This window comes from Sceloporus occidentalis, unplaced genomic scaffold (genome assembly GCF_023333645.1).
Source record: "Sceloporus occidentalis isolate IW3139 unplaced genomic scaffold, rSceOcc1.0.p SCAF_4, whole genome shotgun sequence".
Classification (NCBI taxonomy): domain Eukaryota; kingdom Metazoa; phylum Chordata; class Lepidosauria; order Squamata; family Phrynosomatidae; genus Sceloporus; species Sceloporus occidentalis.
The window spans coordinates 162,629,403-162,656,107 of NW_028316984.1; the positions used below are offsets into that span (position 1 = coordinate 162,629,403).

General features: G+C 42.3%; 1 protein-coding gene across 2 annotated transcripts in view; it reads left to right on the forward strand.

Annotated features, from left to right (window-relative positions):
* Positions 1-1,934: 1,934 nt before the first annotated feature.
* Positions 1,935-26,705, forward strand: part of VSX2 (visual system homeobox 2) — a 34,459-nt gene continuing 9,688 nt past the window's right edge. For both annotated transcript variants that reach the window (XM_089522190.1, XM_089522189.1), the window contains exons 1-3: positions 1,935-2,531; positions 5,065-5,149; positions 8,494-8,617. In XM_089522190.1, coding sequence (XP_089378316.1) covers positions 2,000-2,531; positions 5,065-5,149; positions 8,494-8,617 — 741 coding nt within the window. In that variant the 5' untranslated portion in view covers positions 1,935-1,999. The remainder of the gene's footprint in view (positions 2,532-5,064; positions 5,150-8,493; positions 8,618-26,705) is intronic.

The window sequence follows — 26,705 nt, forward strand, 5'->3', positions numbered from 1 at the left end:
AACATACAGTTTGCTGGGTTAATTTTCAGTGCATGAAACTGCGGATTTAAGTCCACTTCTTGAAGTTTGCTGAAAACGTTACATCGGAATACAATTTATTTTGATGCGTTTTGCTTCCCCAAATCCCTCTGTTGTGTTTTATTTCTCTCTCTTCAGTTAAATGTTGCGTGTTTTATATATATATACACACACACACACACACAGAGAGAGAGAGAGAGAGAGAGAGAGCATTGAAAACTGCATTATATCAAGCTAATTAAATACTGCAAGGAAAGGAATGCATTAAAATAGGCATAATTCTAAATTAAAAGGGGTTTTTTAGTTTGCTGTTTCACATCGTCTTCTATTAGCATCTAATCGAACAGTAAACATTTACTATAACAAAACGCTTACAAAAAGTGTACATAGCGACCCTTGAAATACATACAACTTACACCGAGATTCCCACCGCGATCTCCACGAAGGACTTTTCAAATCCTCGTTTTGATAACCGAATGAACCCATTTTCAGGATTTCAAAGGCAACGAGGTTGTCAAGGATCTCCAACAATAAAGTCGGGATGATCAAGCATTAACGAAATTAAGCAAAGGAACCCGGTGCAAAAGTTTCTCGGACGATTCCCCCCCCCCCCAAAAAAAAAAAAGTCTTCTTTCGGAAAACCCAGCCAGCAGCTTTGCCAAGCCCCTGCCATTCGTTCAAAGAGGAATGTGTCAGAAAGGCTGGCTTTTAAAAATAGGCAGAGGAAACAGACGAACAAACGAACGAAGAAGAATGGAAGAAAGAGGCGTGAATCTGAACGGGAAAGATCCCGAAGGAGCTGGGATGATTTCATTGGTGAGCTTTGGAAGAAAGGCAACCCCTTCTGTGGCACTTCTGCATCCGCACTGGAGCAATAGTCCGGTTTGAGACCCTTTTAACTGCCATGGCTCCAGGCTCTGGCAGCGGAGCTCTGGTGCCGCAACCAACTACCATTCCCAGAATTCCATAGCCTGGAGCCATGGCAGTTAAAAGGGTCTCAAGCTGGACTATTGCTGCAGGGCGGATGCCAATTTGGCGGCATTTGGAATGAACGAAGGCCATGAACTCCTTCCTATGGTTCTTTTCGCCCCCTTCCCTTCTCCTCTCCTTCCCACCCTGCTCTCCTCAGAGCCTGCCCTCCAGCCTTGCAAGGTAGGCCCAGGCTGCGCTGTCCCTCAGAGAGGCGCCTTCAGGGAGCTGAGCCCCCCACACACCCCGGCAGCCCCCGAGGGACACCCGAGGGACCCTCCTTCTCCTCCTCCTCCTTCTTCATGAGGGAACCCCCTCCCGCCTTCGGCTTTTTCTGCTTTTTCTCCTTTTTCTTCAGAGGCAACCATCACCTCCCTCCTTCTCCTTCTTTTCCTTCTCCTCTTTCTCCTCCTCTTCTTTCTTCTTTTTTCCTCCCCCTTCTCCTCCTTCTTTTTTCTCTTTCTTCCTGAGGGAACCACCACCTCCCTCCTTCTCGTTTCCTCCTTCTCTTCCTTCTCCTTCTCCTTCTTCCTGAGGCAGCCTCCACCTCCCTCCTCAATCCTGGGTCAAGGCGACCCGAGGTCCTTCCTGCCCAAATATCCTCCTCACCGGGAAATGGAAGACATTCAGGGGGAGGGAGGAGGGGGAGAAGACCCAGTAAAAGACTCTAGAGACCCCTAAAAATCCCCGCTTCTTCTGAGGCTCCAAAGGGAGGCGGCCCTTTTGGCTGAGAGGGAGGACAGGGGCTGCTGCTGGGGCAAAAGAGGGGGCCTCTGTGGGGAAAGCCCCCCCTAGCTCTCCGGGGTCTCCCAGCGTGGCTCTCTCCCCACCTCCCCTCTTCTCTCTCTCTCTCTCTCTCTCTTTGGCCTCCCTAATCTCGGGCGGCCCCTCTGATTGGCTGCTGGGCCGTGACCCCCCTCGGGCTCCGGGCTGGGCGTATAAAAGGGGGCCGAGGCGGGGGCTGCCGGCAGCATTCCCCGGAGCGGGCACCAGGGACCCAGACCCTCCGGCCATGACCGGCAAAGCGGGGGAGGCGCTGGCCCTCCACAAGGCCCCCAAGGGCCCCGACGGAGCGGGAGGGAACCCCCCTCAGCCCCCTCCGCCTCAGCCCCCTTCTTCCACAGTGAGGCCCTCAGCCCCGGGGCCCAAGCCCAGCCCCACCGCCGGCCCCCTTCCTCCTGCTGCCCCTCCTGCTCCTCGCTGCACGGGCTTCGGCATCCAGGAGATCCTGGGACTCAACAAGGAGCCTCCTCCGCCTCCCCTTCCTCCTCCTCCGCCTCCTCCGGCTCACCCTCGCGCCGCGGCCGCCGCCCTGGACTCCTTGCCGGCCGGACACCTGCTGGCGGCCCGCTCGGTGCTGGGCCCCGCGGCGGCGGCGGCAGTGGGCAGCGTGGGCATGGGCCTCCTGAGCGCCGCCGCCGCCGGCTTCTACGCCCAGCCCAGCTTCCTGGAGGTCCTGGCCGAGCCCCCCGGCGCCCACCTCCAGCCCCTCCAGAGGGCAGCCCCCGGCCACCTGGAGGCCAGCCTCCACACCGCCAGCTCAGGTACCCAGGCAGGGAGGGAAGGGGGAGAAGGGGGAGAAGGGGAAAGGGAAAGGAAGGGAAGGGAAGAAGGGGAAGGGAAGGAAGGAAGGAAGGAAGGGGAAAAGAAGGGGAGGGAAGTTGAAGAGGAAGATAAGGAAGGGGAAGCTGAAGAGGAAGGGGAAGAGGAAAGGCAGGGAAGGAGAGGAAGGGGGAGAAAAAGAGGGGGAAAAGGGGAAGAAGAAGGGAAGGGAAGCTGATGGTGAGGAAGGGGAGGTCGAGGGAAGGGAAGGGGGAAGGGGAGGGGAAGGGGAGAGCCAGCGTGGCTGGTGGTTAGAGCGTTGGGGCTCCGGAGGACCCGGGTTGGATGCCCATCTCTGCCATGGGACCCAATGGGTGACCTTGCGCAGCCACACTCTCTCAGCCTCCCCTGCCTTGCCAAGGGAAGCCCAGGATAGCTTCGCCTGAGGGCTGCCATAAGTCGGGAAGGACTGGGGGGGGGGGGGCAGGCGTCCTCTCCCTCCAGACGTCCTCCTTTCCCAAGACCTGTCCTCCATGTCTGCTCCCCAAAGGAGCTCCGCTCTGGGCCCCGCAACAAATTCCAACTCCCAGAATTCCATAGTCTTGAGCCAGGACACTTAAAACGGTGCCATACCTGGTTATTTCTCCACTGTGCATGCAGCCAAAGCGGCAGATCTCGGGGGACACGATTCGGATCCTCCGGAATCGATGCGTTTCTGTTCTTCTCAATTCGGAGAACGGTGTGGGTCGCTTGGAAAGAGGCATCGGCTCCGGAAATGAAAGGAGAAAGTGGGAAATAAATAATAAGAAAGTAAAAAAGAAAGAAAGAAAGAAAATCGATAAGGAAAAGAAAAGTAGAAAGTAAACAAGGAAGGAAAATAATGGATAAGGAAAATAAAAAAAGAGGAAAGTAATGGATAAGGATAATAAAAGAAGAAAACAAGAAAGGAAAATAAATGTAGAAAGTAATCAAGAAAGGAAAATAATGGATAAGGAAATAAAAGGAGAAAATAAACAAACAAGAAAGAAAAATAATGGCTAAGGCAATGAAAGTAGGAAAAAGCAAAAAGTTACTGATAAGGAAATAAATGTAGAAAATGCATAACGAGGAGGTAGAAAATAAAAAAGACAGAAGGCAGTGAAAGCAGAACATAAAGAAAGAGAGAAAAATAAGGAAATAAAAGTAGAAAACACATAACGAGAAAGTACAAAATAAGAGAGAAAAAGAACACAGAAGAAAGTAAAAAAAGTGGAGAATAAATAATGAGAAATGAGAAAATAAGCAAGGGTCAAAACATTGGTAAGGAAATAAAAGTAGAAAATAAACAACGAAAAAGTAGAAAATGAATAAGGAAAAATAAATAAATGATGAGGGGAAAAATAGGAAATAAATGAGTCGAAAGGGAAAATATCATTCGGGAAAATGAAGGGAAACGATAACACGGCTCCCTTGCCGCCGCTGGAAGCTTCCCATCCAGGGATGGAGAAGCCAGAGATTATTCTTTCTAAGCTCCAAATGCCCATCAATGTCCAGCTCTTCCTTTCCCAAAATCCACTTTTTTTGGCCCGCTTTGTAAATATAGCGAGGAATCGGGAGGGGAAAATAAAGAGATCTCTGAATGAAGGCTTTTGTGGCTTCCCAAGGGCTGCATCCACACAGGAGAAATAACCCGGTTTGGCACCACTTCAACTCTTTGTCTGGCTGAAGGCTATGGAATTCTGGGTGTTGGAGTTTGTTGGAGTAGAGAGAAGGAAGGAAGGAAGGAAGGAAGGAATCTCTGCATCCTCACCGCAGCAGCAATTCGCTTTGGCACCGCTTTAACTGCCATGGCTCCAGGATGTTGAATTCTGTAGTTGGTTGTGTCACCAGCGCGGAGCAACAACCAACCAAACAAACCAGCGACAATGCCCAGAATTCCATAGCATGGAGCCTTGTCAGTTACAGCGGTGTCAAACCGGATTATTGCTGGACTGAGGATGCCATGGGATGGGCCTGAAGACAGCGACTCCGGCTGGGCAGATTCACCGGCTGAGCCCCTCTCTGCTCTCAGGAAAACAAAATCGGAGCCCAGAAAATGTCAAAAATCCCTGGACAAATGTGTGAGCCGCCTTGGGTCCCCTTTCTGGGAGAAAGGCGGCTTAAAATGAAGTAAATAAATAGAATCATCGAGTTGGAAGGGACTCCCAAAGGCCATCCAGTCCAACCCCATTCTGCCATGCAGGAAATCACAATCAAAGCACCCCCAACAGATGGCCATCCAGCCTCAGTTTAAAGACCTCCAAAGAAGGAGACTCCATCACACTCCCAGGGACCATATTCCACTTTGGAACAGCTCTTACTGTCAGGACGTTCCTCTTAATGTTGAGCTGGGATCTCTTTTTCTGTAGTTAAAGGAGGTTTGCCGGGTGATGCTCTCTCCTTTTCTCGGAAGCCAGCCATGTCCCGGGAAGGGGAGGAAGGCGACCACCCATCCTTGCCCTGGAGGTCTCTGGCCCTTTCTCCATCCATCTCTTCTGCTTCCTTTCTTTCCCTTAGATTCCGAAGATGTTTCCTCCAGCGATAGGAAAATGTCCAAGTCTTCCTTGAGCCAAAGCAAAAAGAGGAAGAAGAGGCGGCACAGGTAAGAAGAAGGCAGATTGGCTCCTAAGAGAGAGAGGGGGGGTCCACATTGGAGAGGTAACCCGGTTTGGTGCCGCTTTAAGTTGTTATCTGGCTCTTTGCTATGGAATTCTGGGAGCTGGAGTTTGTTGTGGGGCCCAGAGAGGAGCACAGCAAACTCCAACTCCCAGAATTCCATAGCAAAGAGCCAGATAACAACTTAAAGCGGTGGTAAGCCGGGTTATTTCTCCAGTGTGGATGCACCCTGGGGATCTTCTAATCCTTGACTCTAAAGGCGCAGATCGGCCTCTATCCTTGGCCGGTGACCAATCTTTGGGGTCGGGTTTTTCCCTTCTTTCCCTTCCTTCTTTCTTTTGGTTTTCTGTCGCGTTGGCCCGTTTGGAAAACCGTAGCGGCGTTTTACCTAACCTGAGTTGAAAATGGTTTTTAATCCGGGGTTAAAAAAAACCTCTCTTGCTTTCCTCTATCATCTATCTATCTATCTATCTATCTATCTATCTATCTATCTATTCCATAGCATAGGAATCATAGAAGAGCCAGCGTGGTGTAGGGGCTTGAGCGCTGGATTATGGCTCAGCCATGGAAACCCACTGGATGACCTTGTGCCAGTCACACTCTCTCAGCCTCGGGATGGCCATGGCAAACAACAACCTCTGAACAAACCCTGTCAAGAAAACCCCAGGATAGGTTCGCCTTAGGTTGCCATAAATCGGAAACGACTTGAAGGCACACAACAACCACAACATGGGGACCATGGGTGGTTGTGAGACGGATTTATGTCCCCTCCCCTGCAATGATGCTGCTGCGACTTTTTTGTGAGTGGCAAAAAAGGTAAAAATATCCCTCTGCCTCCAGAGCATTGATCTAGGGCAGTTAAAGCGTTGTCAAACCGGATTATTTCTGCAGTACAGATCAGGCGTAAGACCAGTGGTTCGCACAAATGACCCACCCAAAGGGTGACTGAGTGAGACGAAGGCAAAGGCAAAAAGGGATCCTTTCCTGACGTTGTGATGGAAAAGCTGGTGCTTTCTTTTCTTCGGTGTGTCCCTATTAGGATCAACGGGGACAAAAACTTCCCAGTTGGACTGATGTAGTAGTGGCTTGGGTTCATAATTTCCATCTTGGGACCGATCTGGGATCCGGATCCGGAGTGGAACTGTCTCAGAATCTGAGCTGCCCCTTGCATTAACCATTTTTGGTACACTAATTCTGTGTCAACGTGTCTAGTCCTTTATGTTTTGAATGCTGGGAGGAACGTCAGATTCTTTACCTTGGTAAATGTTAACCATTTGCTAAAGGCTAACATGCTGAATGCCTTAAAAGCACTCGGTTTAGTTTTAGCAAACAATTTAGATTTCTTTCCTCTTTTGAAGTTGTATTTCTTTAGTGTGTGTGTGTCTCTCTCTATGTACGATTTCATATCACTCTGGATTTGTTTATATGTTAGTGCATATCTGGGCCTACAGATTAGGTTAAAATAGTGGGAGGAATTTCCAACGTCGATTTAACATATGAGGGAATTTGATGCTTTGGAAACCTGTTTGAAGTCCTGATAAAACAGGAACATAAATGATATCTGCATACCTTCTCATCTGCAGACATCTGGAGTTGTACATCCCTGCATTTCCAACACCTGATGCTAGTTTTAGGTCTGTTTGTCAAGTGAAGAAGATTGGTTTATTTGGAGTATTTAAACCTAGAATAAACGTGCCTTTAGTAAGATATTAAGATTGCCTTAGGTTAGGGAATCCAGGTTACTTACAAAGCGAGGATTAGCAGATGAGGAGGAATGTTTAGGAAAAGAGGACAATATTATTTACCATCAGTTGAAATACCTACACACTGCTTACTAGGCATCGGTGGAGAAAGATTTCCACTTGAAAATGCTAATTTGATTGAAACAAAGGGAAGAAAAACAAACAACAGATTTTACTCTTTAAAATGGACTTGGACTTTGCCATAAAAGTTAAATCTAATCATCAATATCAAGTTGCCAGCGATAGGTATAGGGAAGAGAAATCAATGTTTCTCCTCATCAGAACATAGGTTCTGGCTCTGAAACCATCTCTTACAAAATCAAAAGCCACTTATGTAGCTCCAAGTTGATAGATTGGAAAGCATATCATCGCATTACCTTAAACCAAAATCATGAGCCAATTGCCCTTATTGATATTATATGTTAATCCATTGCAAAAGAGTGTCCTGAAAAACAAAAACAAAGAAACGTGATCCAATGCAGAATTTTGAAGAACACAAAGATTAGCAGTTAAAGGGTTGTTTAACTGGTCTAAAGGATGACAGAGAAGGCATTCATATACTGAGACACTGCATGGAGAGATCGTGTGATTCTGTGGGCTTGTGTGTATATATAAACTATGTATTCCTTTAAATTAATTATGTTATTTATAATTGGGTCGCAAATGAATTTACATCTAAATAATGCTGTTCAAGGATCAGAGCATGCCTAAGCAAAAGCAGGTTCTATTTAGGATACAAATGCACAGTGTGTATAAAGAGGGATGGATGATCTACTTGTGGTCCATATTTGCCACTATCAATTTTTGGAGGAAAGACAGAATAAATACCAAAATGATAAAATTACACTGGCTTCACGGTTTTGCTCAAGAACCTGGACAGATGTTTGAGGTGATACTATTTGAGTTTTTGCTTTGTATGAGATCGTGTTTTCCTAACACCCGTTTAAACCTTTTACAAGTTTCTGCTAGAAAGGGGCTGAGCTTTGTGATAGCATTATTGAAAACGATGAAGAGAAAAATGTAGGGAAAAAAGATAGCAATTCAGTCAGTCGCTGCAATGATGGGGTGCCCAAAAGCATTGCCTGTTCTTTAAAACAATAATAATTACATCATCTCTTTTTGCATGATTTTAAGAATCCAATTTCTTTCTTTTGGTTTTGCTTCCATCTCACCCTTTAATTCATGAATATATTTTCTACATAGTTTCCAGCCAAGATCCCATTTATTTCAGTGGCAGGGATTTAAGCACATAATTTACTCTTCCATTTAAATAACTGGGAACTCATTCCCAATTCAGAGCAGGGACTGATGTGTATTCTCACTTTCTTTAAGCTATATATAAGGGGGAACATTCAAAATAAAAAAAAGGAAGAATCAACTAGCAAAGGGCCTTTAATTGCCATGTGAATTGCTTATTTTATACAAAGGTACTTCCTCACCCTAGGATTTCACTGTCTGTAGAATGACTCCTTTGTAAATTTGGTTGACTATAGCTTAGCTCTTCCTTTGGTGTCTCCTACCCTTTTAAGGTGGTTCAATAGTTTATTCACTTTCATTTATTTCCACCAATGGGTTCTACTCCCTTTAGGACAATCTTCACATCCTACCAACTGGAGGAACTGGAAAAGGCATTCAATGAAGCCCATTACCCTGATGTGTATGCAAGGGAGATGCTGGCTATGAAAACAGAACTGCCTGAAGATAGGATACAGGTAACCATACTATTGTAAACCCAGCAGTAAATTGACATTGACATTCTTTTCAACATGCCTTATTTTTTGTTTAAGAAAGGACAACATGTTCTTCAAGACTAAAGTAGAGCAGTAATAATGTTTAAAGGCTTCTCGGTTTCACCCAAGTTAATTGTCAATTGTACACAAGGAGATAATCCTAAACTGGTGGGCTTTGTCTTCCTTTGAAGTGTCATTGGCTGCTGCTGATTGTATTTATAACATGTTTTATACAAGAAGGTATATTTATTTATTTTATTCAATTTATATCCTGCCTTTCTCCCAGAAAAGGACTCAAGGCAGCAAATAAAACTGTTAATTACATCTAAGATAGAAAACAAATTGTGGGAGAAAGTGCTGGGGGGGGGGGGGGGAAGGAAAAATTTCAAAGCAGTGCATACTGAAATGAAATTTCATTTATATGAGTGGAAATGGCCTGAATAGAGAGGGCTGAGAGTGTATCTGTATACCTGGTTGAGGAAGGAATTGATTTACAAAGTTACCCAAGCAGAGGGAAGAGTGTCCTAAGAAAGAAGAGTGAATAACTAAAGAACACAAGGAGAGCCATGCTTGGTTAAGTCAAAGTAATTTTTAGTCCAGAGTCCTGTTCCCAAGACTCTCCCAGGATACATAGTCATTATAATTAGTAGCCACTAATAGCCTTATCTTCTACCAAACCAAATTTACAAAGGATTTCTTGGGGGAAAAATCATTATTACCATCACCATTTTAAGATTCCCTCATAACTGGGCAATTCAAAGTGCTTCCATGGAATGCACACCTTGGGGACTTTTCCACTACAAAATTGTAATGCTAGGATTCCACCTCACCTGCCATGGTTCCATCCAGTGGAATTCTGGAACTTGTAGTATAGGGTTATTTAGGATTCTCAACCAGGGAATTCTAGTGTCTCAACAACAACTAGCCCCAGGATGCCATAGGATGCAGACATCATAGTTAAAGTGGAATCATAGGTCCAAAACACACTGCAAAAAGAATCCAGTTTGAGACAGCTTTAACTGCCCTGGCTCAGTGCTAGGGGATTCTGAGAACTGTAGTTTTGTGAGACATTTAGCCTTCTCTGTCAGAGGAATCTGGTGCCACAATAAATTACAATCCCCAGGATTCCCTAGAACTGAGCCAGGGCAGTTAAAGTAGTCTCAAAGTGGATTATTTCTGTGGTGTGTTTTGGACCTCAGAATCCCCCAGAAATATAGTCAGTGGCCATTCTGACTGTCTGATTCTGGGAGCTCTAGTCTGAAGAAGTAACTTTTCCATTCTCTTTCAAGATACAGTTTACCATGTAAGAGGACACTGCTCATGCTATGTGTTTTTCTTTGGAAAAATAGCCACAGAATGAAAGTCATACTTGCTGAAATCAAAAGGGATATTTTTATTTGCTTTGGTTTATGTCCTGAGAGAGGCTGATCTATCTACCCTAATCTTGAACAGATATGATGGTTCATCTGTAAGACTCTTTGTCTGTGATTGCTAATGACATGTATTGGAAAGGGCACTAATATTTTAAAATGGTTGAAACTACCCACCAGTTATTCTGCTTTTCTCATGGTTCTGATTTTTCTAAATGGTGTGTTCTGCTAGTGGTGATTTGGACCTCCCCTTCTGCAAACTGCAGATTTTAATCATAATCCTATGATGAGCCCCTCTGCTGGCAAATCAGTGCAAAGTCATGACCTGCAGTTTGAGCTGATTCTGGATGCTGTGCTAGATCATTGTGGTGTTACTGTGTGATACGGTGTTGTAGTACAACGATGTTGTGTGACTCAGAATTCATATGGGGTTGGAGCAGTGATAACTAATCTTCATGGCAAGCATGAAAACATTTGTGTTACAATCAGTTTGTACAGGCACAAAACTATGTAGTGGAAAGTATATTCAAAAGGGGATTGCAAACCACCATGCAGCACAGGAGGATAAGTCTGGTCTACTTCCTTTGGCTGTAACTATTCCAGTATAATAGCTATTATAAGCTGTATTTGTAAATGTTTCAAGGGTCAAAGCACTGAAACACAGCAAGCCACACTCAGATAGTTTGTACATTGAGCCCAGTATTGTCTACTCTGACTGCGAGTAGTACTTACTGGTTGTGGTTTACCAAGGTCTCAGGCAGGTCTTTTCTGTTGTCTGTTACCTCATCTGCTTTTTACTGGAGATGCCTGAATTTGAACTTGAGTCCTTATGGACATAAAACATATGCTTTGCTACTGAGCTATGATCCCTTCTCTTGGAAAGAAAGTTAGCATCAGAAAATGAAAAAAGTTAACAATATAGTGCTGGGATAACTCATAGTTTTTATTTCCTACTTGCCATTTGAAAAGAAATCTCATTAAGTGTCTCCAGACTACCTGTCTTTTCACTTCTTTGAGTGTGTCCATATCTGATGTTTACATAGGATTCTCCTAATCCTTCACCCAACATCCTCTGGGCTCTCACCTTATATCCACCCTCCCTAGTCACTGTTTAACTGAGCTACAAAACTGTTTAAATTATGCACCATAAATCATCCTCTCGCTAGCTCTTCAAATGTTTGGTTGATCTTTGCTGAACTTCGTCCAATTTGTCAGTCTTCCTGGTAACAAGACATAGAGCATGTGTTTCAGTGTTCCATGATGTTTGTGTTGCCACTTTAAATGGGATAAAAGAGGAACCTTGTCCTTGCAGGTCACAGATGGTATTAAATTTACATTGTGATCTATTAAAATCTTATTTTCCAGTTCTGCTTCATCCATTCATTTTCTGTTCCCCTTCTTCCATGTCAGTAGTTTCTATTAGCTACAAATAAATTCTTTTAGACTGAGGTTCAATTTGGGGAAGTAATTGTAAATCAAGCCTTACCAATTCTCCTTATATTGAGGAAAATAATAAATTAATTCTTCTGAAAGACAAAACCAGTCAAGCCTTGGCAGAAGAGATGCAAGTATCTTCATCATCATTTCACTTCAGCCCAAATTATTGTGGATCTTGATTAACTGAGAAGACAAGATGTTAACCTCTCTCCCATCCTCTTGCAATCTCAGTCACAGTGTATGGGCTATGTGCTACTCTACCACTGATTTATTAAAAGAAGAAATAGAGAGCAGTCTCCTATCCATCAAAGACATTTTGCTTTCCTTAACTTCTCTTGCAACCACATCAGAGACAGAAATGCAAAAGTAATCTCTAGATAGTGCACTTTTATTAGCTATAACTTCTGTAATGATCACAGTGTGATAAAGTGATGTTCACCAGAGAATCTTTAAAACCATCTCCAATTTATTTATTTACCTATTTAAGAATTTCTTCATTGCCTTATACAACACAGTGAAACATTTATATACAAACCAAATCATTTTTTAAAGTTTTTAAAAACATGTACAATTAAAGAAGTACCAAAGTCCATCCCTGATGTTCGGATCCAAAGGCCATCTAGAAACAGTACATTCTTACATGCCCTCTGGAAGCTCAAAAGGGGTGGAGCCAACCTGGCATCCATAACAGGAGTTTGATAAGCAAGTTGTGTTTGTGTACTCACCAACCTGGTTTCTCAGGGTAGTGAGGCATGTACCAGCTCCACTGTGGAGGATATCAAATTTTGGGCAGAATCATATGGAAGACATTCTTTTAGATATCCTAGGTTCAAGCTATTTAGAGCTGTGTATGGCAAAACTAGCACTTTGACTTGAGCTCAGAAACATATTGGCAGCCAGAGGTATCCTTTTGCCCACCCCACTGGTGTATATTCATTGCAGAAATTCTGACAATATTTTCAATGTAGCCTGCCCATCCAAAGGGATAGTCTTCACTATTGCCCAGAGCTGAGGCTCCTCATTCCCCTGCCTCTAGAACGTATGATCCTTAGTTTCATACTTAAACGCTTATTCTTGGCACTGTTTGCTAGTGGAAGTATATTTCCCCTCTTGGTTTTAGCAGTAGCCTGCTCTGGAGTTCCTCCAAGTGTAAGCACACCATCCAATTGTTGCAAGGATGGGCTGAATTCTATGCCCAACATAGGTTCAGCACCTGGATAGTTCTCATAATATCTAGATGATCTGTTTATACTTGAAGGAGTTCAGGAGCTGTAGTTGCTGTGTGCCTTCAAGTAGTTTCCTACTTATGGTGATCCTAAGGCGAACCTATCACAAGGTTTTCTTGGCAAGGTTTATTCAAATGAGGTTTGCCATTGCCTTCTCCTGAAGCTGAGAGCATGTGACTTGCCCAAGGTCACCCGGTGAGTTTCATGGCCAAGCAGGGAATTGAACCCTGGTCTCCAGAGTTGCAGTATACCACACAAATACACCCTGCTGGCTCTCTGGCTGCCATTAAAACTGAAGGTGGAATCAAACCCCACAATACTGAACCCACTGGTGTTGCTTTACAGAAAGATTTCAGATTTTCCCCATAAAGATTTAATATAATGTGTTGTGATTTTAAATTCTTTAAACAAGCTATATACTTTCAGCAATCAGATCTCCCTGGGGGGAAAATGTACTTCTAGCTTTAGTAAAAGTGGTTGGCCCTCTAAGGTGCTTCCCTATGAGGTTTTTACTGTGTAGTCACACTGCCTCATTCACAGAAACACAGGGAAGTCTGGCCATAACTGTCTTCCATTTGCAATGCTCTTGAATTTTCCCTTTATTTCCCCTTTTTTTCCTATCCAGAGGAAAAAAATATATTTAACCCCCCCCCCCCCAAGGGAATAACTGTATAATATCTTATCATCTTCAGCAGGAACATCCCTCTTGTCTAGAAATACCCATATATCTGGGCCTGTATATTCAACACTGTTAAATTTTCATCCATCTATTAATTTAATTTTCTTCATACATCTGTTTCTGCCACACCCCCCCCCCCCCCACACACACATTTCTCTCCCTGCCATTTATACATAATCTCTTCCTTTGGTACAAGCTTGATCAAAAGTCTATTATTTGTTTCCAGCTCATGTTTGGTTTTCTCAGTGATGCCAGATCAAGGGAATAATACAAGTCAATTTGTCTTACAAGAAGACTGATCATGTTGTATCTTTTTAAAGACAATTGTTATGACATACCAGATGACATATCACATCGCTTCCAATTTTTGTGTTGGATACTATCAGGTAACAGTGTAATAAAGCAAGTTTGGATGTACCTGGCCTGGTGCAACAGTCTCTATAAGATAATTCTTTTCAAAATTATTTTCAGGAAAAAGTTAACACACAGCATGGCAATGAACAAAGTCACTGACAAGGAATCCCCTCCCTGCATGGCACTGTTTTAATACTAATAGTAACAACACTCTTTCTCTGGCTTTTGGCAGACAACAGGGTAGTGCCAGTTTTCTGTCTTATGATCAGCTAGGCAGACCATGTGCCATCTTTACTACAACCATTTAACTTCATATCCCTTTTACAGAGCCATAGAAAATGATGTCACCATAAACAGCCAAGTAACAGTGTCATTGCATATGAACAGGCAACCATAAAGTATTTTCTGGTTTATAAGTGGTCTGTAGATTTCTGTAACAAAACTCAGAACTGGAAATATCTGAGCCAGCCCAAACCTGAGCACAGATTTAAAAGCAATGTCTGAATTAAGCTCATATTTTTCTAGTAACCTGTGGATGAAAATAATGGTATGTCTTGTTTTGTTCATATAAATGTAACTTATTAAAGAACTCTAGGAAATAGGTCATTTAATGAAAGTACTATCTATACTTATCTCATTGGTAGACTAAAGTCGAAAACACACTGCAGAAATAATCCAGTTTGAGACTGCTTTAACTGCCCTGGCTCAGTGCTCAGGAATCCTGGGAACTGTAGTTTACTGTGGCACCAAAGTTCTCTGACAGAGAAAGCTAAGTATCTCACAAAACTACAGTTTCCAGAATTCCCTATCAGTGAGCTAGGGGAAGTTAAAGTGGTCTCAAACTGGATTATTTCTGCAGTGTGTTTTGAACCATGATTAGACAGAAGTCTAGCTAAACCAGAAGTCAGTGGGACTTAAATTAGTTAAGTCCCACTGATTTCTATTCTAAGGCTAAATCTGAATGCTGTTCTCTTTTACTGTCAGTATATATACAGCAGAAACAAAGGAAGAAAATGAATACTAGTGCCTCATGTAAATTTAGAATTGTATTCAGATACCATTGGAAGATAGACTTCCCTCTGCATTATCATAATTAGAACATAAGCATTGCCACTGTGTTGTGGTATCTAGAAAGACATGGTACCTGACCCAAGACACTTCAGTCAAAAGTGGACTTAAAGTAGAAAATTAAGTTTGGGATTTTTCAGTAATAGGTAGAGCGCATCAGCTTTAGATGGGTGATTGTTTAAAATGGGTGAATGGGAAGGGCACATAAAACAGACAGATAACTAATGTGCAAGAAGAACTTTAAAAGATCTAGTGAGAAGAGGTATAGAAAAAAAGGGAAACAAAGAAAATATAGCCAGTTCCTAGTAAAAGCAGGGGGAGGGAGATACAGCATGATGCTCAGATTATGAAAGATGTAGTGATATTCCTGGTCAAACAAGCTGACAGTGACAGTGATTTCAGGATCAACACTGCAGCAAGAGCAGTGGAAGATTGACATATAACCTTTGAACACAAGAAATTACCTACATTTTCATGGCAGGACTGATTACTCAGCAGAAGCTATCTGACCTGGTGGAACCTCTTAAAATTGGAGCTGTTTCTGGTCTATTTATGAAAAAGGCCATAGGGAGGTTGCCAAATAATGTGGAATATGAGAGAAGAGACATTTGTAGCTCAGAAACAGTCCCTGCCCTGACTGCTAAAACCTAATGACTTAATTCTGTGATGCAAGCCAAGGAAGTAAGCATTGATGTGCAAGGCAGGTTCTGTGATAAGAATGTATGAATGTGTGTGCTCTGGTGGCCCTCTAGTGGACATAGTTATTAGGAATGCTTTGCTGAAATGTGTCAATAGCTCTGAATGAAACTTGCCATTAGTAAACCAGTAACACTGAATATTTTACCTGGGAGTAAAATCCATTGACCTATATGTTTTTTAGCGACAGAACAGTATTAGTCAACATTGTGGCCTAAGAACGAGGACTGTGCAAGTGATTCAATCCAATTTCAAAGACAACTGGGCTAATTCAGACCTGTTGGTACGAAGTGTGAATCAAACCAGATTGGCCGAAGTTTGTTCTAGAGTGAAATGGCACAGCTGACAGCAATTAAATGCAATGTGGAGATATGGACCTAAAAATGTGAGGAAAAAGTCAGTGTGTCTATAACATGACCATGTAAGAAAAAGAGAAAGGTAGTGGAAATTTCACAGGCAGGGCTAGCATTTGCTAATTGCAGTTCTAACACAGAATGGGGCAAGACTCTTACAAGCACTCTCCAGTAACAGTGTTTATGAGGAGGGATTGTGTGAGATCACAGAAATTATATTGTCAACTATCTTCTGCATATCTTTGTAATCTAGGAGATTTGGCTGCTAGTAGGTGATCACTGAAAGCTGTGGTAGGGGTTTGGGGTGTTATCTGAATTTGGGCTCTCTGAGTCTTTCCCTTTTAATTTTCCAATCTTTTGCCCCATTAGCCTAGTTTACTCCTTGGTTTGCCTCCACAATTAATATGAGTAGCGACCTGTTTATGAGTCTATGGTCCAAACCACTTTAACTGCCCTGTCTCAGTACTAGGAAATCCTGGGAAATTTAGTTTGTTGTAGCACCAGAGCTCTCTGGCAAAAAAGGCTAAAATGCTGCCATATTATAGTACCAGAAACCTGACCGAGCCCCTGAAGAGGCAGCAGCTTGTGGTCATACTCAAGACATTGGCAAAAAAGTACCAGGCAGCAGGGGCATGAACTGTAGCGTAGAAACAAAGACTTCTGAATCTACTGGTGGCAGCAGCTGTCAATGGCAAGAATCTTCCTGGTGATGTAACGCAAGTATAAGCATAACTTATTTCATCATCTCACAAGGAGGTATTGCAAGTGTTACAGCACTGAACAAACACTGCAAACGTTTTCCTCAGGTTATCCATCATTTGCCAGATGGTATTGTGTGCAGCTCTGCCCTGACCCAAACAACCACTGATTGGTTGGAGGGGATATATCAGGAAAGCTCTCTTGCACCACTGCCTAGTGGACCGATGTCACTCTCACAGGACCTGCTGCATAAGTATGGTGGTAGAGCTTTTATTCTGGTGGGGTTAAATAGGACCTCAGCCTGTTCCTACTCCCTGCCAAAACACCTGGGCATGCAGCCGTGGAAGACTAAGAGTAGGATGTACAGGCCCATAACATGGACATTTCCAATACCAGTCTAAATCACCAAAATGCCTAAACAGGGATGGGGTGCTTGTCAAAAAGGATGTCATCAGTTGCACTTCTGGTAAAATATCCTTCAGAACTCTCTAGTTCTTTATGGTGTATTACAAAATTTAAGTGGCAAGACTGCTGCTGGAAATAATAATAATAATAATAATAATAATAATAATAATAATAATAATAATAATTTATACCCTGCTTTTTCACCACAATTGGGACACAAAGTGGCTTACAAATTTTGAAACAATACAATTAAAAACATACAAACCTGTCTCCAAGTAATCAATTGTCAGGATTTAGCAGTCAAGTTTTTAGAAATGATTTTTGCTCTTTGAAAAACAGCAAACTTTATAGATGCCTAGCATAAACTCCCCTGAAGCTACATTTCTGAAATCTGTCTGGTTTATTTTCCTTCTCTGGATTCATTTACTGTTTACTTGTTTGTTTGTTGGAGAGATTTATATCCCGCCTTTCTCCCAAAATGGGATTCAAAGCAGTTTACAATAATTTTTTAAAGAACTAAAATACCAATTACAAAAGCTAAAAAATTATAAAATACTCTTAATATTAAAATGTAAGTTTAAGACAGTAAAACCCAGTAAAACTATTAAAACATTAAGACAGCACACCACACAAGTAAAATTCATCCACCAAAAGCCTGCCTAAATAAAAATGTCTTCAGCTGCTGGCAAAAAGAGAGCAGGGAGTGGGCTGACCTGACCTCCTGTGGAAGAGAGTGGCACACATAGTCTGTTCATAGTCCAGATTGTATTAGATTGGGTGCAGATCTGAATCATGTTCTTCTAAACCTATTAAGAATCAAAGATGGTGGGCAGGAGGAGTGCCTGTGTATATGCTGGCAAATATATTTTCTGTGTTTGTCTACAGAAAGGACACAAGAACAGTTTCCATCCTCCACCTTCATCATATTCCCAGTATTTAAGTATCAAAAGTAGGCAAAATTTCAAGACTAGGAATAGGTTTACATGATGTTTACATGACCTCCTGGTTTTTGAAATATGAGCAGCACCTATTCTTCATGTTTCTTCTTTCTGATTGTAGCCTAGTTACAGTCTTGATTACATTCATCTGCAGCAGCTTGAGAAATTCAGTGATTTTGCTTGTGGGGTCATAGAACTTGTAGGCAAATGCAACAGATGGAACCAGCCACCTATTTTATGATATAGGATGAAAAAAAAACTTTTATCTTTTAGAATGCATTTGCAATGACCACTGACAACATAGCATTAAAGTGTGAATCACTATGGGATATGTTCCTGTTGGACACCCCAAGAATGGTTAAGTGTTAAAAGCATGTTGTAGTTAATACGGTTTGTTGTTGTTTGCTGCCCTTGAGTCAAGTTCAACTCTTGGCAACCCTGTGGATGAGACATCTCCAAGACCCCCTACATCTCTGCTCTGGTCTTGCAGGCTCAGGCCCATGGACTCCCTGATTGAACCTAGCCATCTAGACTACTAGTAATACATATTAAATTGTCACTGTAAATAGTTGTGTGATGTGTAGTAACTCCTGGCACTTCTTTTTAAATACAAAGATCTACAAATGAAGATCTATACTTCTATAAATGAAATATATTGAAAAATGACACAATTTCTCTTCAGTGTTCTTCAAAGTGCACACATAAGGAAAACTAAATTATTGATAATAGATATTGTTTTGGAAACTTTTACACATCCTGTGGAATCTGAATGGGCCATTGTTTCATTTGATAACTTGATAAGTTGGGAGAAATTTGGGTCGACAATGATGCAGGAACTACATGCCAAGAAGCCAAAAGAGTAGAGGGTGGAAAATCATATGGCTTATGTTGATTCCTCACTATCTGCTGTGCTGGCTGGGGCTGCTGAGAGTGGCAGTTCAATAAGATCTTGAGGGCCACATGATTCCCATCCTACAATAGAGGTTAGCAATATGTAGACACTAGCATTCTGCTTTAGGCACAGTGCTATTGCAGGAGAAGAGGTATCTGCCTCTTCAAAGGATACATTTTCCATTAATTCTCTAGGGCATTTTCATAGATTTCTTACCTTGGAACTTAGGCAGTTTTTGTGTGGCCATGTAGCTAAAGTTCCTGTTTCTAGAAGAAGATTAGCATTTTGAAAATGTCAGATTTTTCTAAAGCTATGTGTGTGGGACAAATTATTTGCCATAGCAAAACAGATATATTCTGCTGACAGCAATGAAAGCAGACTTGCATATGCAGCAATGTTGTATATTACATATTTCAGTTGTGTGTTGTGCGCAGCAGATTGTACATGATATCATGCATTGCACATTACATATAATTTACATTGCTCAATGCCACCCGTGATTGGCATGTGTAGCACAGTGTTACTATTCTGGATGGGATTGCATGATATTGCTGTAGCATATCTTCACATGCAGATATTTCTGCTACACTGGATTCCAGCCAGTATTGGACCCATTCTGTCAATGTAGCAGTTAACCCCTCAGAGAAAGGGCTTCTCATTTTTGGATATTAATGTGCATACCAATAGAAAAGGAAACATACTGGACTAATCTCATTGCATGGAGCCACCTAGTGGGTAAGAGAAGAATGACATGACAACAGCAGCAACAACAATAAACACAATATGAACATAGTAATAACAATAATCACTAGTTAGACAATAATAATAATAATAATCTCTAGTTAGCAATTATGGCCTAAATACCCAAAGGGCACTAGAGCCCATCAGATTTTGGAAGCTAAGCAGGGTCAGCACTGGCTAGTACTTGGATGAATTCCAGATGTTGATCATATTCCAGAGAAAGGAACTGGCAAAACCACCTCTGAGAATTCCTTGTCTAAGAAAACCCTATAAAATTAGTCAACAGGCAACTTGAAGGCACACAAACACACACACCAATGGTTAACCACCTTGGTATTCTTTTCCTAAGAAAATCCCATGAAATTCATGGGATTGCCATAAATTGACAGGTGACTTGAAGGTGACTGTACTTAATTATCACCAAAGCTACCTAATTGCTCTTTCACTAACTTTTGAAAAACTTAGTCCAATCTCAAAAATTATTTCCAGCCTTGTAAACATTGTAAAGTCTTTCTCTGCTTTCCACCAGTAAAGGAGCTGGTGTGCTTTATCAAGGATGGATACAGCTGAAACTTTTTTACCTTTACTTTCCTAGAATCGTAGAGTTGGAAGAGACCACAAAGGCCATCCAGCCAACCCCCTATCATGCAGGAAATCACAATCAAAGCATTCCCGACAGATGGCCATCAAGCCTCTGTTTAAAGACCACTACACTCTGAGGGAGTTTGTTCCACTGTCGAACAGCCCTTATGAGATGGAATCTCTTTTCCTGTAGCTTGCATCTATTTTTCCATGTTCTAGACTCCGGACCGGCCTCCAATGTTTCTTGTAGAGGCTCCAGCTGAAATCTAGAATCATAAATCTAAAATCATCATATCATCTGCAAGACTTGGGCTCTGAGTCTAGAATTTTATGAGTCTAGAACTCATATTAAAATGTCTGTGGCTTCTTCTTTTCCTGTTCTATTCTATGACACCATACAGACACTATGGAGATCACAAAAGCTTGCACACATTTTTGTTGGCTTTGGTGTTATATTAACATGAATTTGAAAATAAAAGCAAGGGCCAAGACTGATCAGGATGTGTTCAGTGAAAGATTCCTTGAGAACTAAAAGTAATTTTGCATGACAGGATTTGTAAGGCTAGCTTGTGCTGGTCAGAATGCACATTTAATTTTAAAACAAATCTTCTGGTATCTACATACAAAAATCCATCAGTGATACCTTTACTGGACAACCAAAATGCACAATATACTTGTTACAAGGTTTCAAAGCTCCATGGGCTACTTCATCCAGCTTTAGTTCTAAGCATCAAATAGTGTCTCCTGAAAGGCTTTTCCATCTGCATAAAAAAAAATATCAGATTTGAACAACTGAATGAATATCCCAATGAATATCTGTGTCTATGTGCATGTAACCCTGCTTAGATATTCAGATTTCTGTTGCTGGGTTAGGTTTTGTATATAAAACCATGTGGTATGAACTTCTCTCTCTCTCTGTCTCTCTCTCTCTCTCTCTCTCTGTATAAGTATCAACTGGAAATTTTCTTTGATGCAGCATATGTAACCTTTAATGAACTAGTCATCTGTAAAATCTCATTAATCTATAAGGTTAAGATTATCACCTCTCTTTTCTATTTGTGGTAAACTACAAATTTCTAGCACACTGTAGATGTGGACTCTTAAAACATTCCCCTAGACTTGACAAGCAACTGGCTTAATGACATGAGATTACAAGCGCAGAGTGGTAAATGGCCTCTTGGTAAATGATCATCTGTATTCACACTGAATATGTGCCTAGCACTCAGAATGCTCACTGAACTTGGAAGAGAATAAGATAGACAACATTAGAGCTAGAGAGAGGTAATAGTTTTCCCCTCGAGAGCAGGTTGGAGGTAGTATGGACTGCTCCTTGTTTACTTTCGTCTTTTTGACAAACAGGTTTTGCAGATTTTTGTACTGTTGCCCAAGCCTGTGATTTTTCTACACCATATACAAGGGGAAACCAAACCTCCCACAAACTAGTTTCAACTGCCTGGAAATTGTCTATGTAGCCAGTCTAGTTTTGCTCTTTGCCTAAACCTACCCAGAAAGTCTTACTGGTTTTAAGGTCAAATTAAACTTTTGGTGTCATTGTTTCACAAAGAAAGTGGCTTTCAAGGCAGCTTACAAAACAATACAGTGGGGTCCACGTTATCCAGTGAGGTTTGGTTCCAGAACCTCCCATGGATAACAAAATCCACGGATGTTCAAGTCCCATTAAACACAATGGCATAGCAAAATGGTGTTCCTTATATAAAATAGCAAAATCAAGGTTTGCTATTTGGAATTTATACTTTTTTTTAAAAAAATTCAAACCATGGATGTCTGAATCTGTGGATAAAAAATCCATGGATAAGAAGGGCCAACTATACCACCAATATCCAAGAACAGAAAGGCCAAACTGCATTTCTGCATGGCTGGGTGTTAACTTTCCTGCAACTATGGTTAAGGTCAGGCAAGGATGCATTCTTTCCCCCGTTTCTTCAACTTGTATGCAGAAAATATCATAAGAAGAGCAGGTTTAGACTGAGATGTGGGAAAAGTGAAGACGGGAGGAAGAATCATCAACAGTCTTAAGTACATGGATGACACCATATTACTAGCAGAAAACATCACAGACTTGGAGTAATTACTAAAGAAATCAAGGAAGAAAGTGCAAAGGCAGGACTATTGCAGACATAAAGAAAACAAGAATGACTATGGAGGATCTGCTCAAATTCAATCTAGAGACTGAGGAAATTGAAATAGTTAAGAGTTCCCATACCTTGGATCAAACATTAATCAGAATAGGGACTATAGTGAAGAAATAAGAAGTCTATGAATGGGAAGGGCAGGAAAAAAAAGAGCCAGAGAAAATCCTAAAGAGTAAAGATATACAACTGAACACCAAAGTTAGAATCATCCAAGCCATAGTATTCCCAGTCCCATGTACAAATGTGAGAGCTGGATAGTGAAGAAGGCAACTTAAGCAGTTGAAGGGGTGTCATACTGAGGATGGAGCAAGCTTGTTTTCTCCTGCTCCAGGGACTAGGACCCGGAGCAATGGATGCAATCTACAGGAAAAGAGATTCCACCTCAACATTAGGAGGATCTTCCTAACAATAAGGGCTGTTCGACAGTGGAACACACTCCCTCGGAGTGTGATGGGGTCTCCTTCTTTAGAGGTCTTTAAACAGAGGCTGGATGGCCATCTGTCAGGGATGCTTTGATTGTGAGTTCCTGCATGGCAGAATGGGGTTGGACTGGTTGGCCCTTGGGGTCTCTTCCAACTCCATGATTCTAATAAGAGTAAAACCAACTCATTCAAGATGTGGTGCTGGGGAAGAGTGTTGAGGATACAATGGTCAGCCAAAAAACAAACAAACGGGTCCTTGAACAGATTAAGCCCGTAATTTCTTTAGTAGTACAGATGATCGAAATGAGGCTGTCATACTTTGGCCACATAATGAGAAGGCATTAGAATTATGCATTCTGGGACCTGTACTTTTGCAAGACATTGAAATAATGCAGTTTGGGACCGCTTTAGCTGCGCTGGTTCAGTGCTAGGGAATCCTGGGAATTGTAGTTTATTGTGACGACAGAGCTCTCTGACAGAGAAGGTTAAATGTCTCATAAAACTACAGTTCCTAGAATTTCCTAGCATTGAGCCAGGGCAGTTAAAATGGTCTCAAACTGCATTATTCCTGCAGTGTGTTTTGGACCATTGAGCCTTCTCCAGAGATACCTCCGGTGCCAAAAGAAACTACAATTCCCAGTTCCCTAATAGCACTGAGCCAGGGCAGTTAAAGCAGTCTCAAACTGAAACTCAAATTCCTGCAGTATGTTTTGGACCTTAAACTGGTTTTAGATTTTAAATTTTTAACTTTGTATGTTTTAAATTTTATATTTGTAATTTTTTAAAATATTTTTTCCTGATTTTAATCCAATGTTTTTAATTGTTGTTTTAATGTGTTTTATATGTGTCATTATTAGCCACCTTGGGAGAAAGGAGGGATAAAAATAAAATAAAATATATTGCCCACACTAACTAGATGCCCCCTCCTTCAATTTGCCAGGCCTTCCCGGATTACTCAGTCGCCTCCCATTGACTACCCTGTTTGCTTTGTTTTAACAATTTTAATTGTATTGTTTATTATAGTCAATGTTATTAATTTTGGGTTTATGGTGGCTGGGTGGGTGGGTTTGTGGGAGATTTTATTGTATTGTATTTATATTTTAATGTACTAAGCTGCCTTGATCTCATTGGAGAGGAGGAGTATAAATAAATTTTATTATGATTACTATTATTATTTCTCCCCAAATATAAATTATTCTTCAGGGGAAAGATCCTTTTCCTCCTCTTCTTCTCCATCATGTCCATCTTGGCTTCTTCCTGAGCCATCAGAGGGTTAAGCTGCCAGCTCTCTCATGTTAAACAGGTGTCAAAAGGCACCTCCATATATATATCTGCAGATTGAAATCAAATCAGTTTGCCGTATAATAATAAAAAGGGGGGGAAAAGATAAATTACCCAGGCGATTCCCGCCTCGTCCCACTCATCAAGGCCAGCGCCAGACCCATTTTTATTTATTTATTTATTTATTTATTTATTTATTTATTTAATGTGCTAACGACCTAATCAAGCAATCAAGCCGGAGAAGATTGCAGAGTGACCCCTTGGGCCTCCATCTGCCAGCCCAAGCCCCCGCCATTCATTGCCATTCATTTGGGGAAATAGAGACTCCATTTTTTCCCTGGAAAAGAAAATGGCGGGTGGGCAGTGAAAGGGGAGCTTTGAAATAAAAAGATTCCTAAACAAATTAACACCCCGTTTTCCAGACTAATTAGTCAAATGAGAAAAAAAAAAAAAGCCGGTGGCTGTGTATATGTATGTAAGTGTGTATGGTGTTGCTGTGACACCCGCCTCATGGAACTTCTTCAGCATCACTGCCGCCGCCATGGCATTAATTAGCGTGGGTCAATGGCGGCCTTCCCCAGGGAGCAGCCGCTTTAATTTCCCGTGATATTTCAGTGCCTGAGGCCCATCGATTCAAACTGAAATTAACTTATTTTTCAATCAGGCCCCGGCTGCCCCTGGGGCCGGCTCTTCCTTTGCCTCCTCCTGAATAGACCAAGAGCAATTTTTCATCTCAAAGCTGAGGCTCTCTCTCTCTCTCTCTCTCAGCTGAAGAGAAAGATGGGGGAGGCCACACTAATAGATTTCTGCCTGCCAGGCTCACTGCCCCAGGCTAGGCCGCAGCCGGCCTCAGGCGGACATGACAGGAGGGGCTGCTCCTTCCCAAAGGGAGGCTTTAAGGGCAGGGAGAGATTCCCAGCTTAGACATGAAGCCCACTAATAAGTGGCCCTGGGCAAGTCACACACTCGCAGCCTCAGGGGAAGGGAATGGCAAACCTCCTCTGAACAAATCTTGCCAAGAAAACCCTGTCATAGGTTTGCATTAGAGTCTCCATAAGTAAAGAAATATTTAGAAGCACACAACCACAACAGCTTGGCCATGAAACCTGCTTGGTGGCCCTGGGCAGGTCATGCTCTCTCAACCTCAGAGGATTTTGCCAAGAAAACCCATAGGTTCCCCTGCATGTCGCATAAGTAAAAAAAAAAAAAAAAAAAAAAAAAAAAGAAAAAAAAAGAATTAGAGGCACAACAACAACAGCAGGGGTGGTGTAGTGGTTTGAACATTGAACTATAACACTGGAGACCAGGGTTCAAATCCAAGCTTGGCCATGTAAACCCACTAGGTGGCCTTGGGCAAGTCACACTGTCTCAGCCTCAGGGGAAAGCAATGGCAAGCCTCTTCTGAACTAATTTTGCCAAGAAAGCCCCAGGATATAGGTTCGCCTTAGGGTGGCCCTAAGTAAAAAAATGACTTGGAGGCACACAACAACAACAGCACAGAGAAGGCAGCATGGTGTAGTGTTCGAGCATTGGACTATGACTCTAGAGACCAGGGCTCAAATCCCAGCTTGACAATGACAAAGCTTGGCCATGAAACCTGATGGGTGACTTTCGGCAAGTAACACTCTCTCAGCCCCAGCGGATGGCAATGGCAAGCTCTCTCTAAAGAAACTTGCCAAGAAAACCCTGTTAGGTTTGCCTTAGGGTCACCATAAGTCGGAAATGACTTGAAGGTATACAACACACAAACACAGAGCCAGTGTGGTGTCGTGTTTTGAATGTTGCATTAGGACTCTGGAGAGCAGGATTCATTTCCCAGCTTGGCCATGTAAACCAATTGGGTGACCTTGGGCAAGTCACACTCTCTCAGCCCTGGATGTTGTTGTTGTTAATATATCATTAGATATTGGCAATGGCAAACCCCCTCTGAAGAAATTTGCCAAGAAAACCCCATGATGGGTTTGCCTTAGGGTTGCTCTAAGTTGGAAACAACTTGAAAGCACACAACACCACTACCAACAACAACAACACCCAGTTGGCCTCTCCATGGATGTGCCACACTCCGGGCTCAATAAACCCTCCTTATCTCATGGAAACAGGCCTCTCTCTCACCCTTTGTGGTGCTGCCACCCAGTAAACGATAAAGGGAGAAAATCCCAAACAGGAGAGCCAAAAATCACCAGACAGAAAGGCAGTAATAGGGAATTAGACTTTGGAGACCCTCGGTTCAATTCCCTGTTCAGCCATGAAACCCACTGAGTGTTCATGGGCAAGTCATATTCTCACTGCCTCAGAGGAAGGCAGTGGAAAACCTCCTCTGAACAAAACGTACCAAGCACGTCACCATAAGTCAGAAATGACTTGAAGGCACACAAAACACACAACTGCACCATCAAATATTGGTTTCAAGTACTGTTGAGAGAAGGAAAGCGAGAAGGCATGTCATGGCTTGAAGGAGGAAAAGGGTTGAAAGGTGCCCCTTGCTCCAGTCAGTCTCTCTTTGCATCTACACTGTAGAAATAATACAGTTTGACGTCACTTTGACTGCCATGGCTCCATCCTACAGAACTTTGTAATTTTGTGAGGCACCAGCATTCTTTGCAGAGAAAGCTAAAGACCTTGTAAAACTACATGGGAAGGAGCTACAGCACTTAAAGTGGTGTCAAACTGCATTATTTCTGCAGTGTAGATGCACCTTCCAAAGTGATGCTTGTGAAGGGTGGAATATATTAATCCCTAGAAATACGTTTCTTCAGCACCTCCCTCCCACCCTT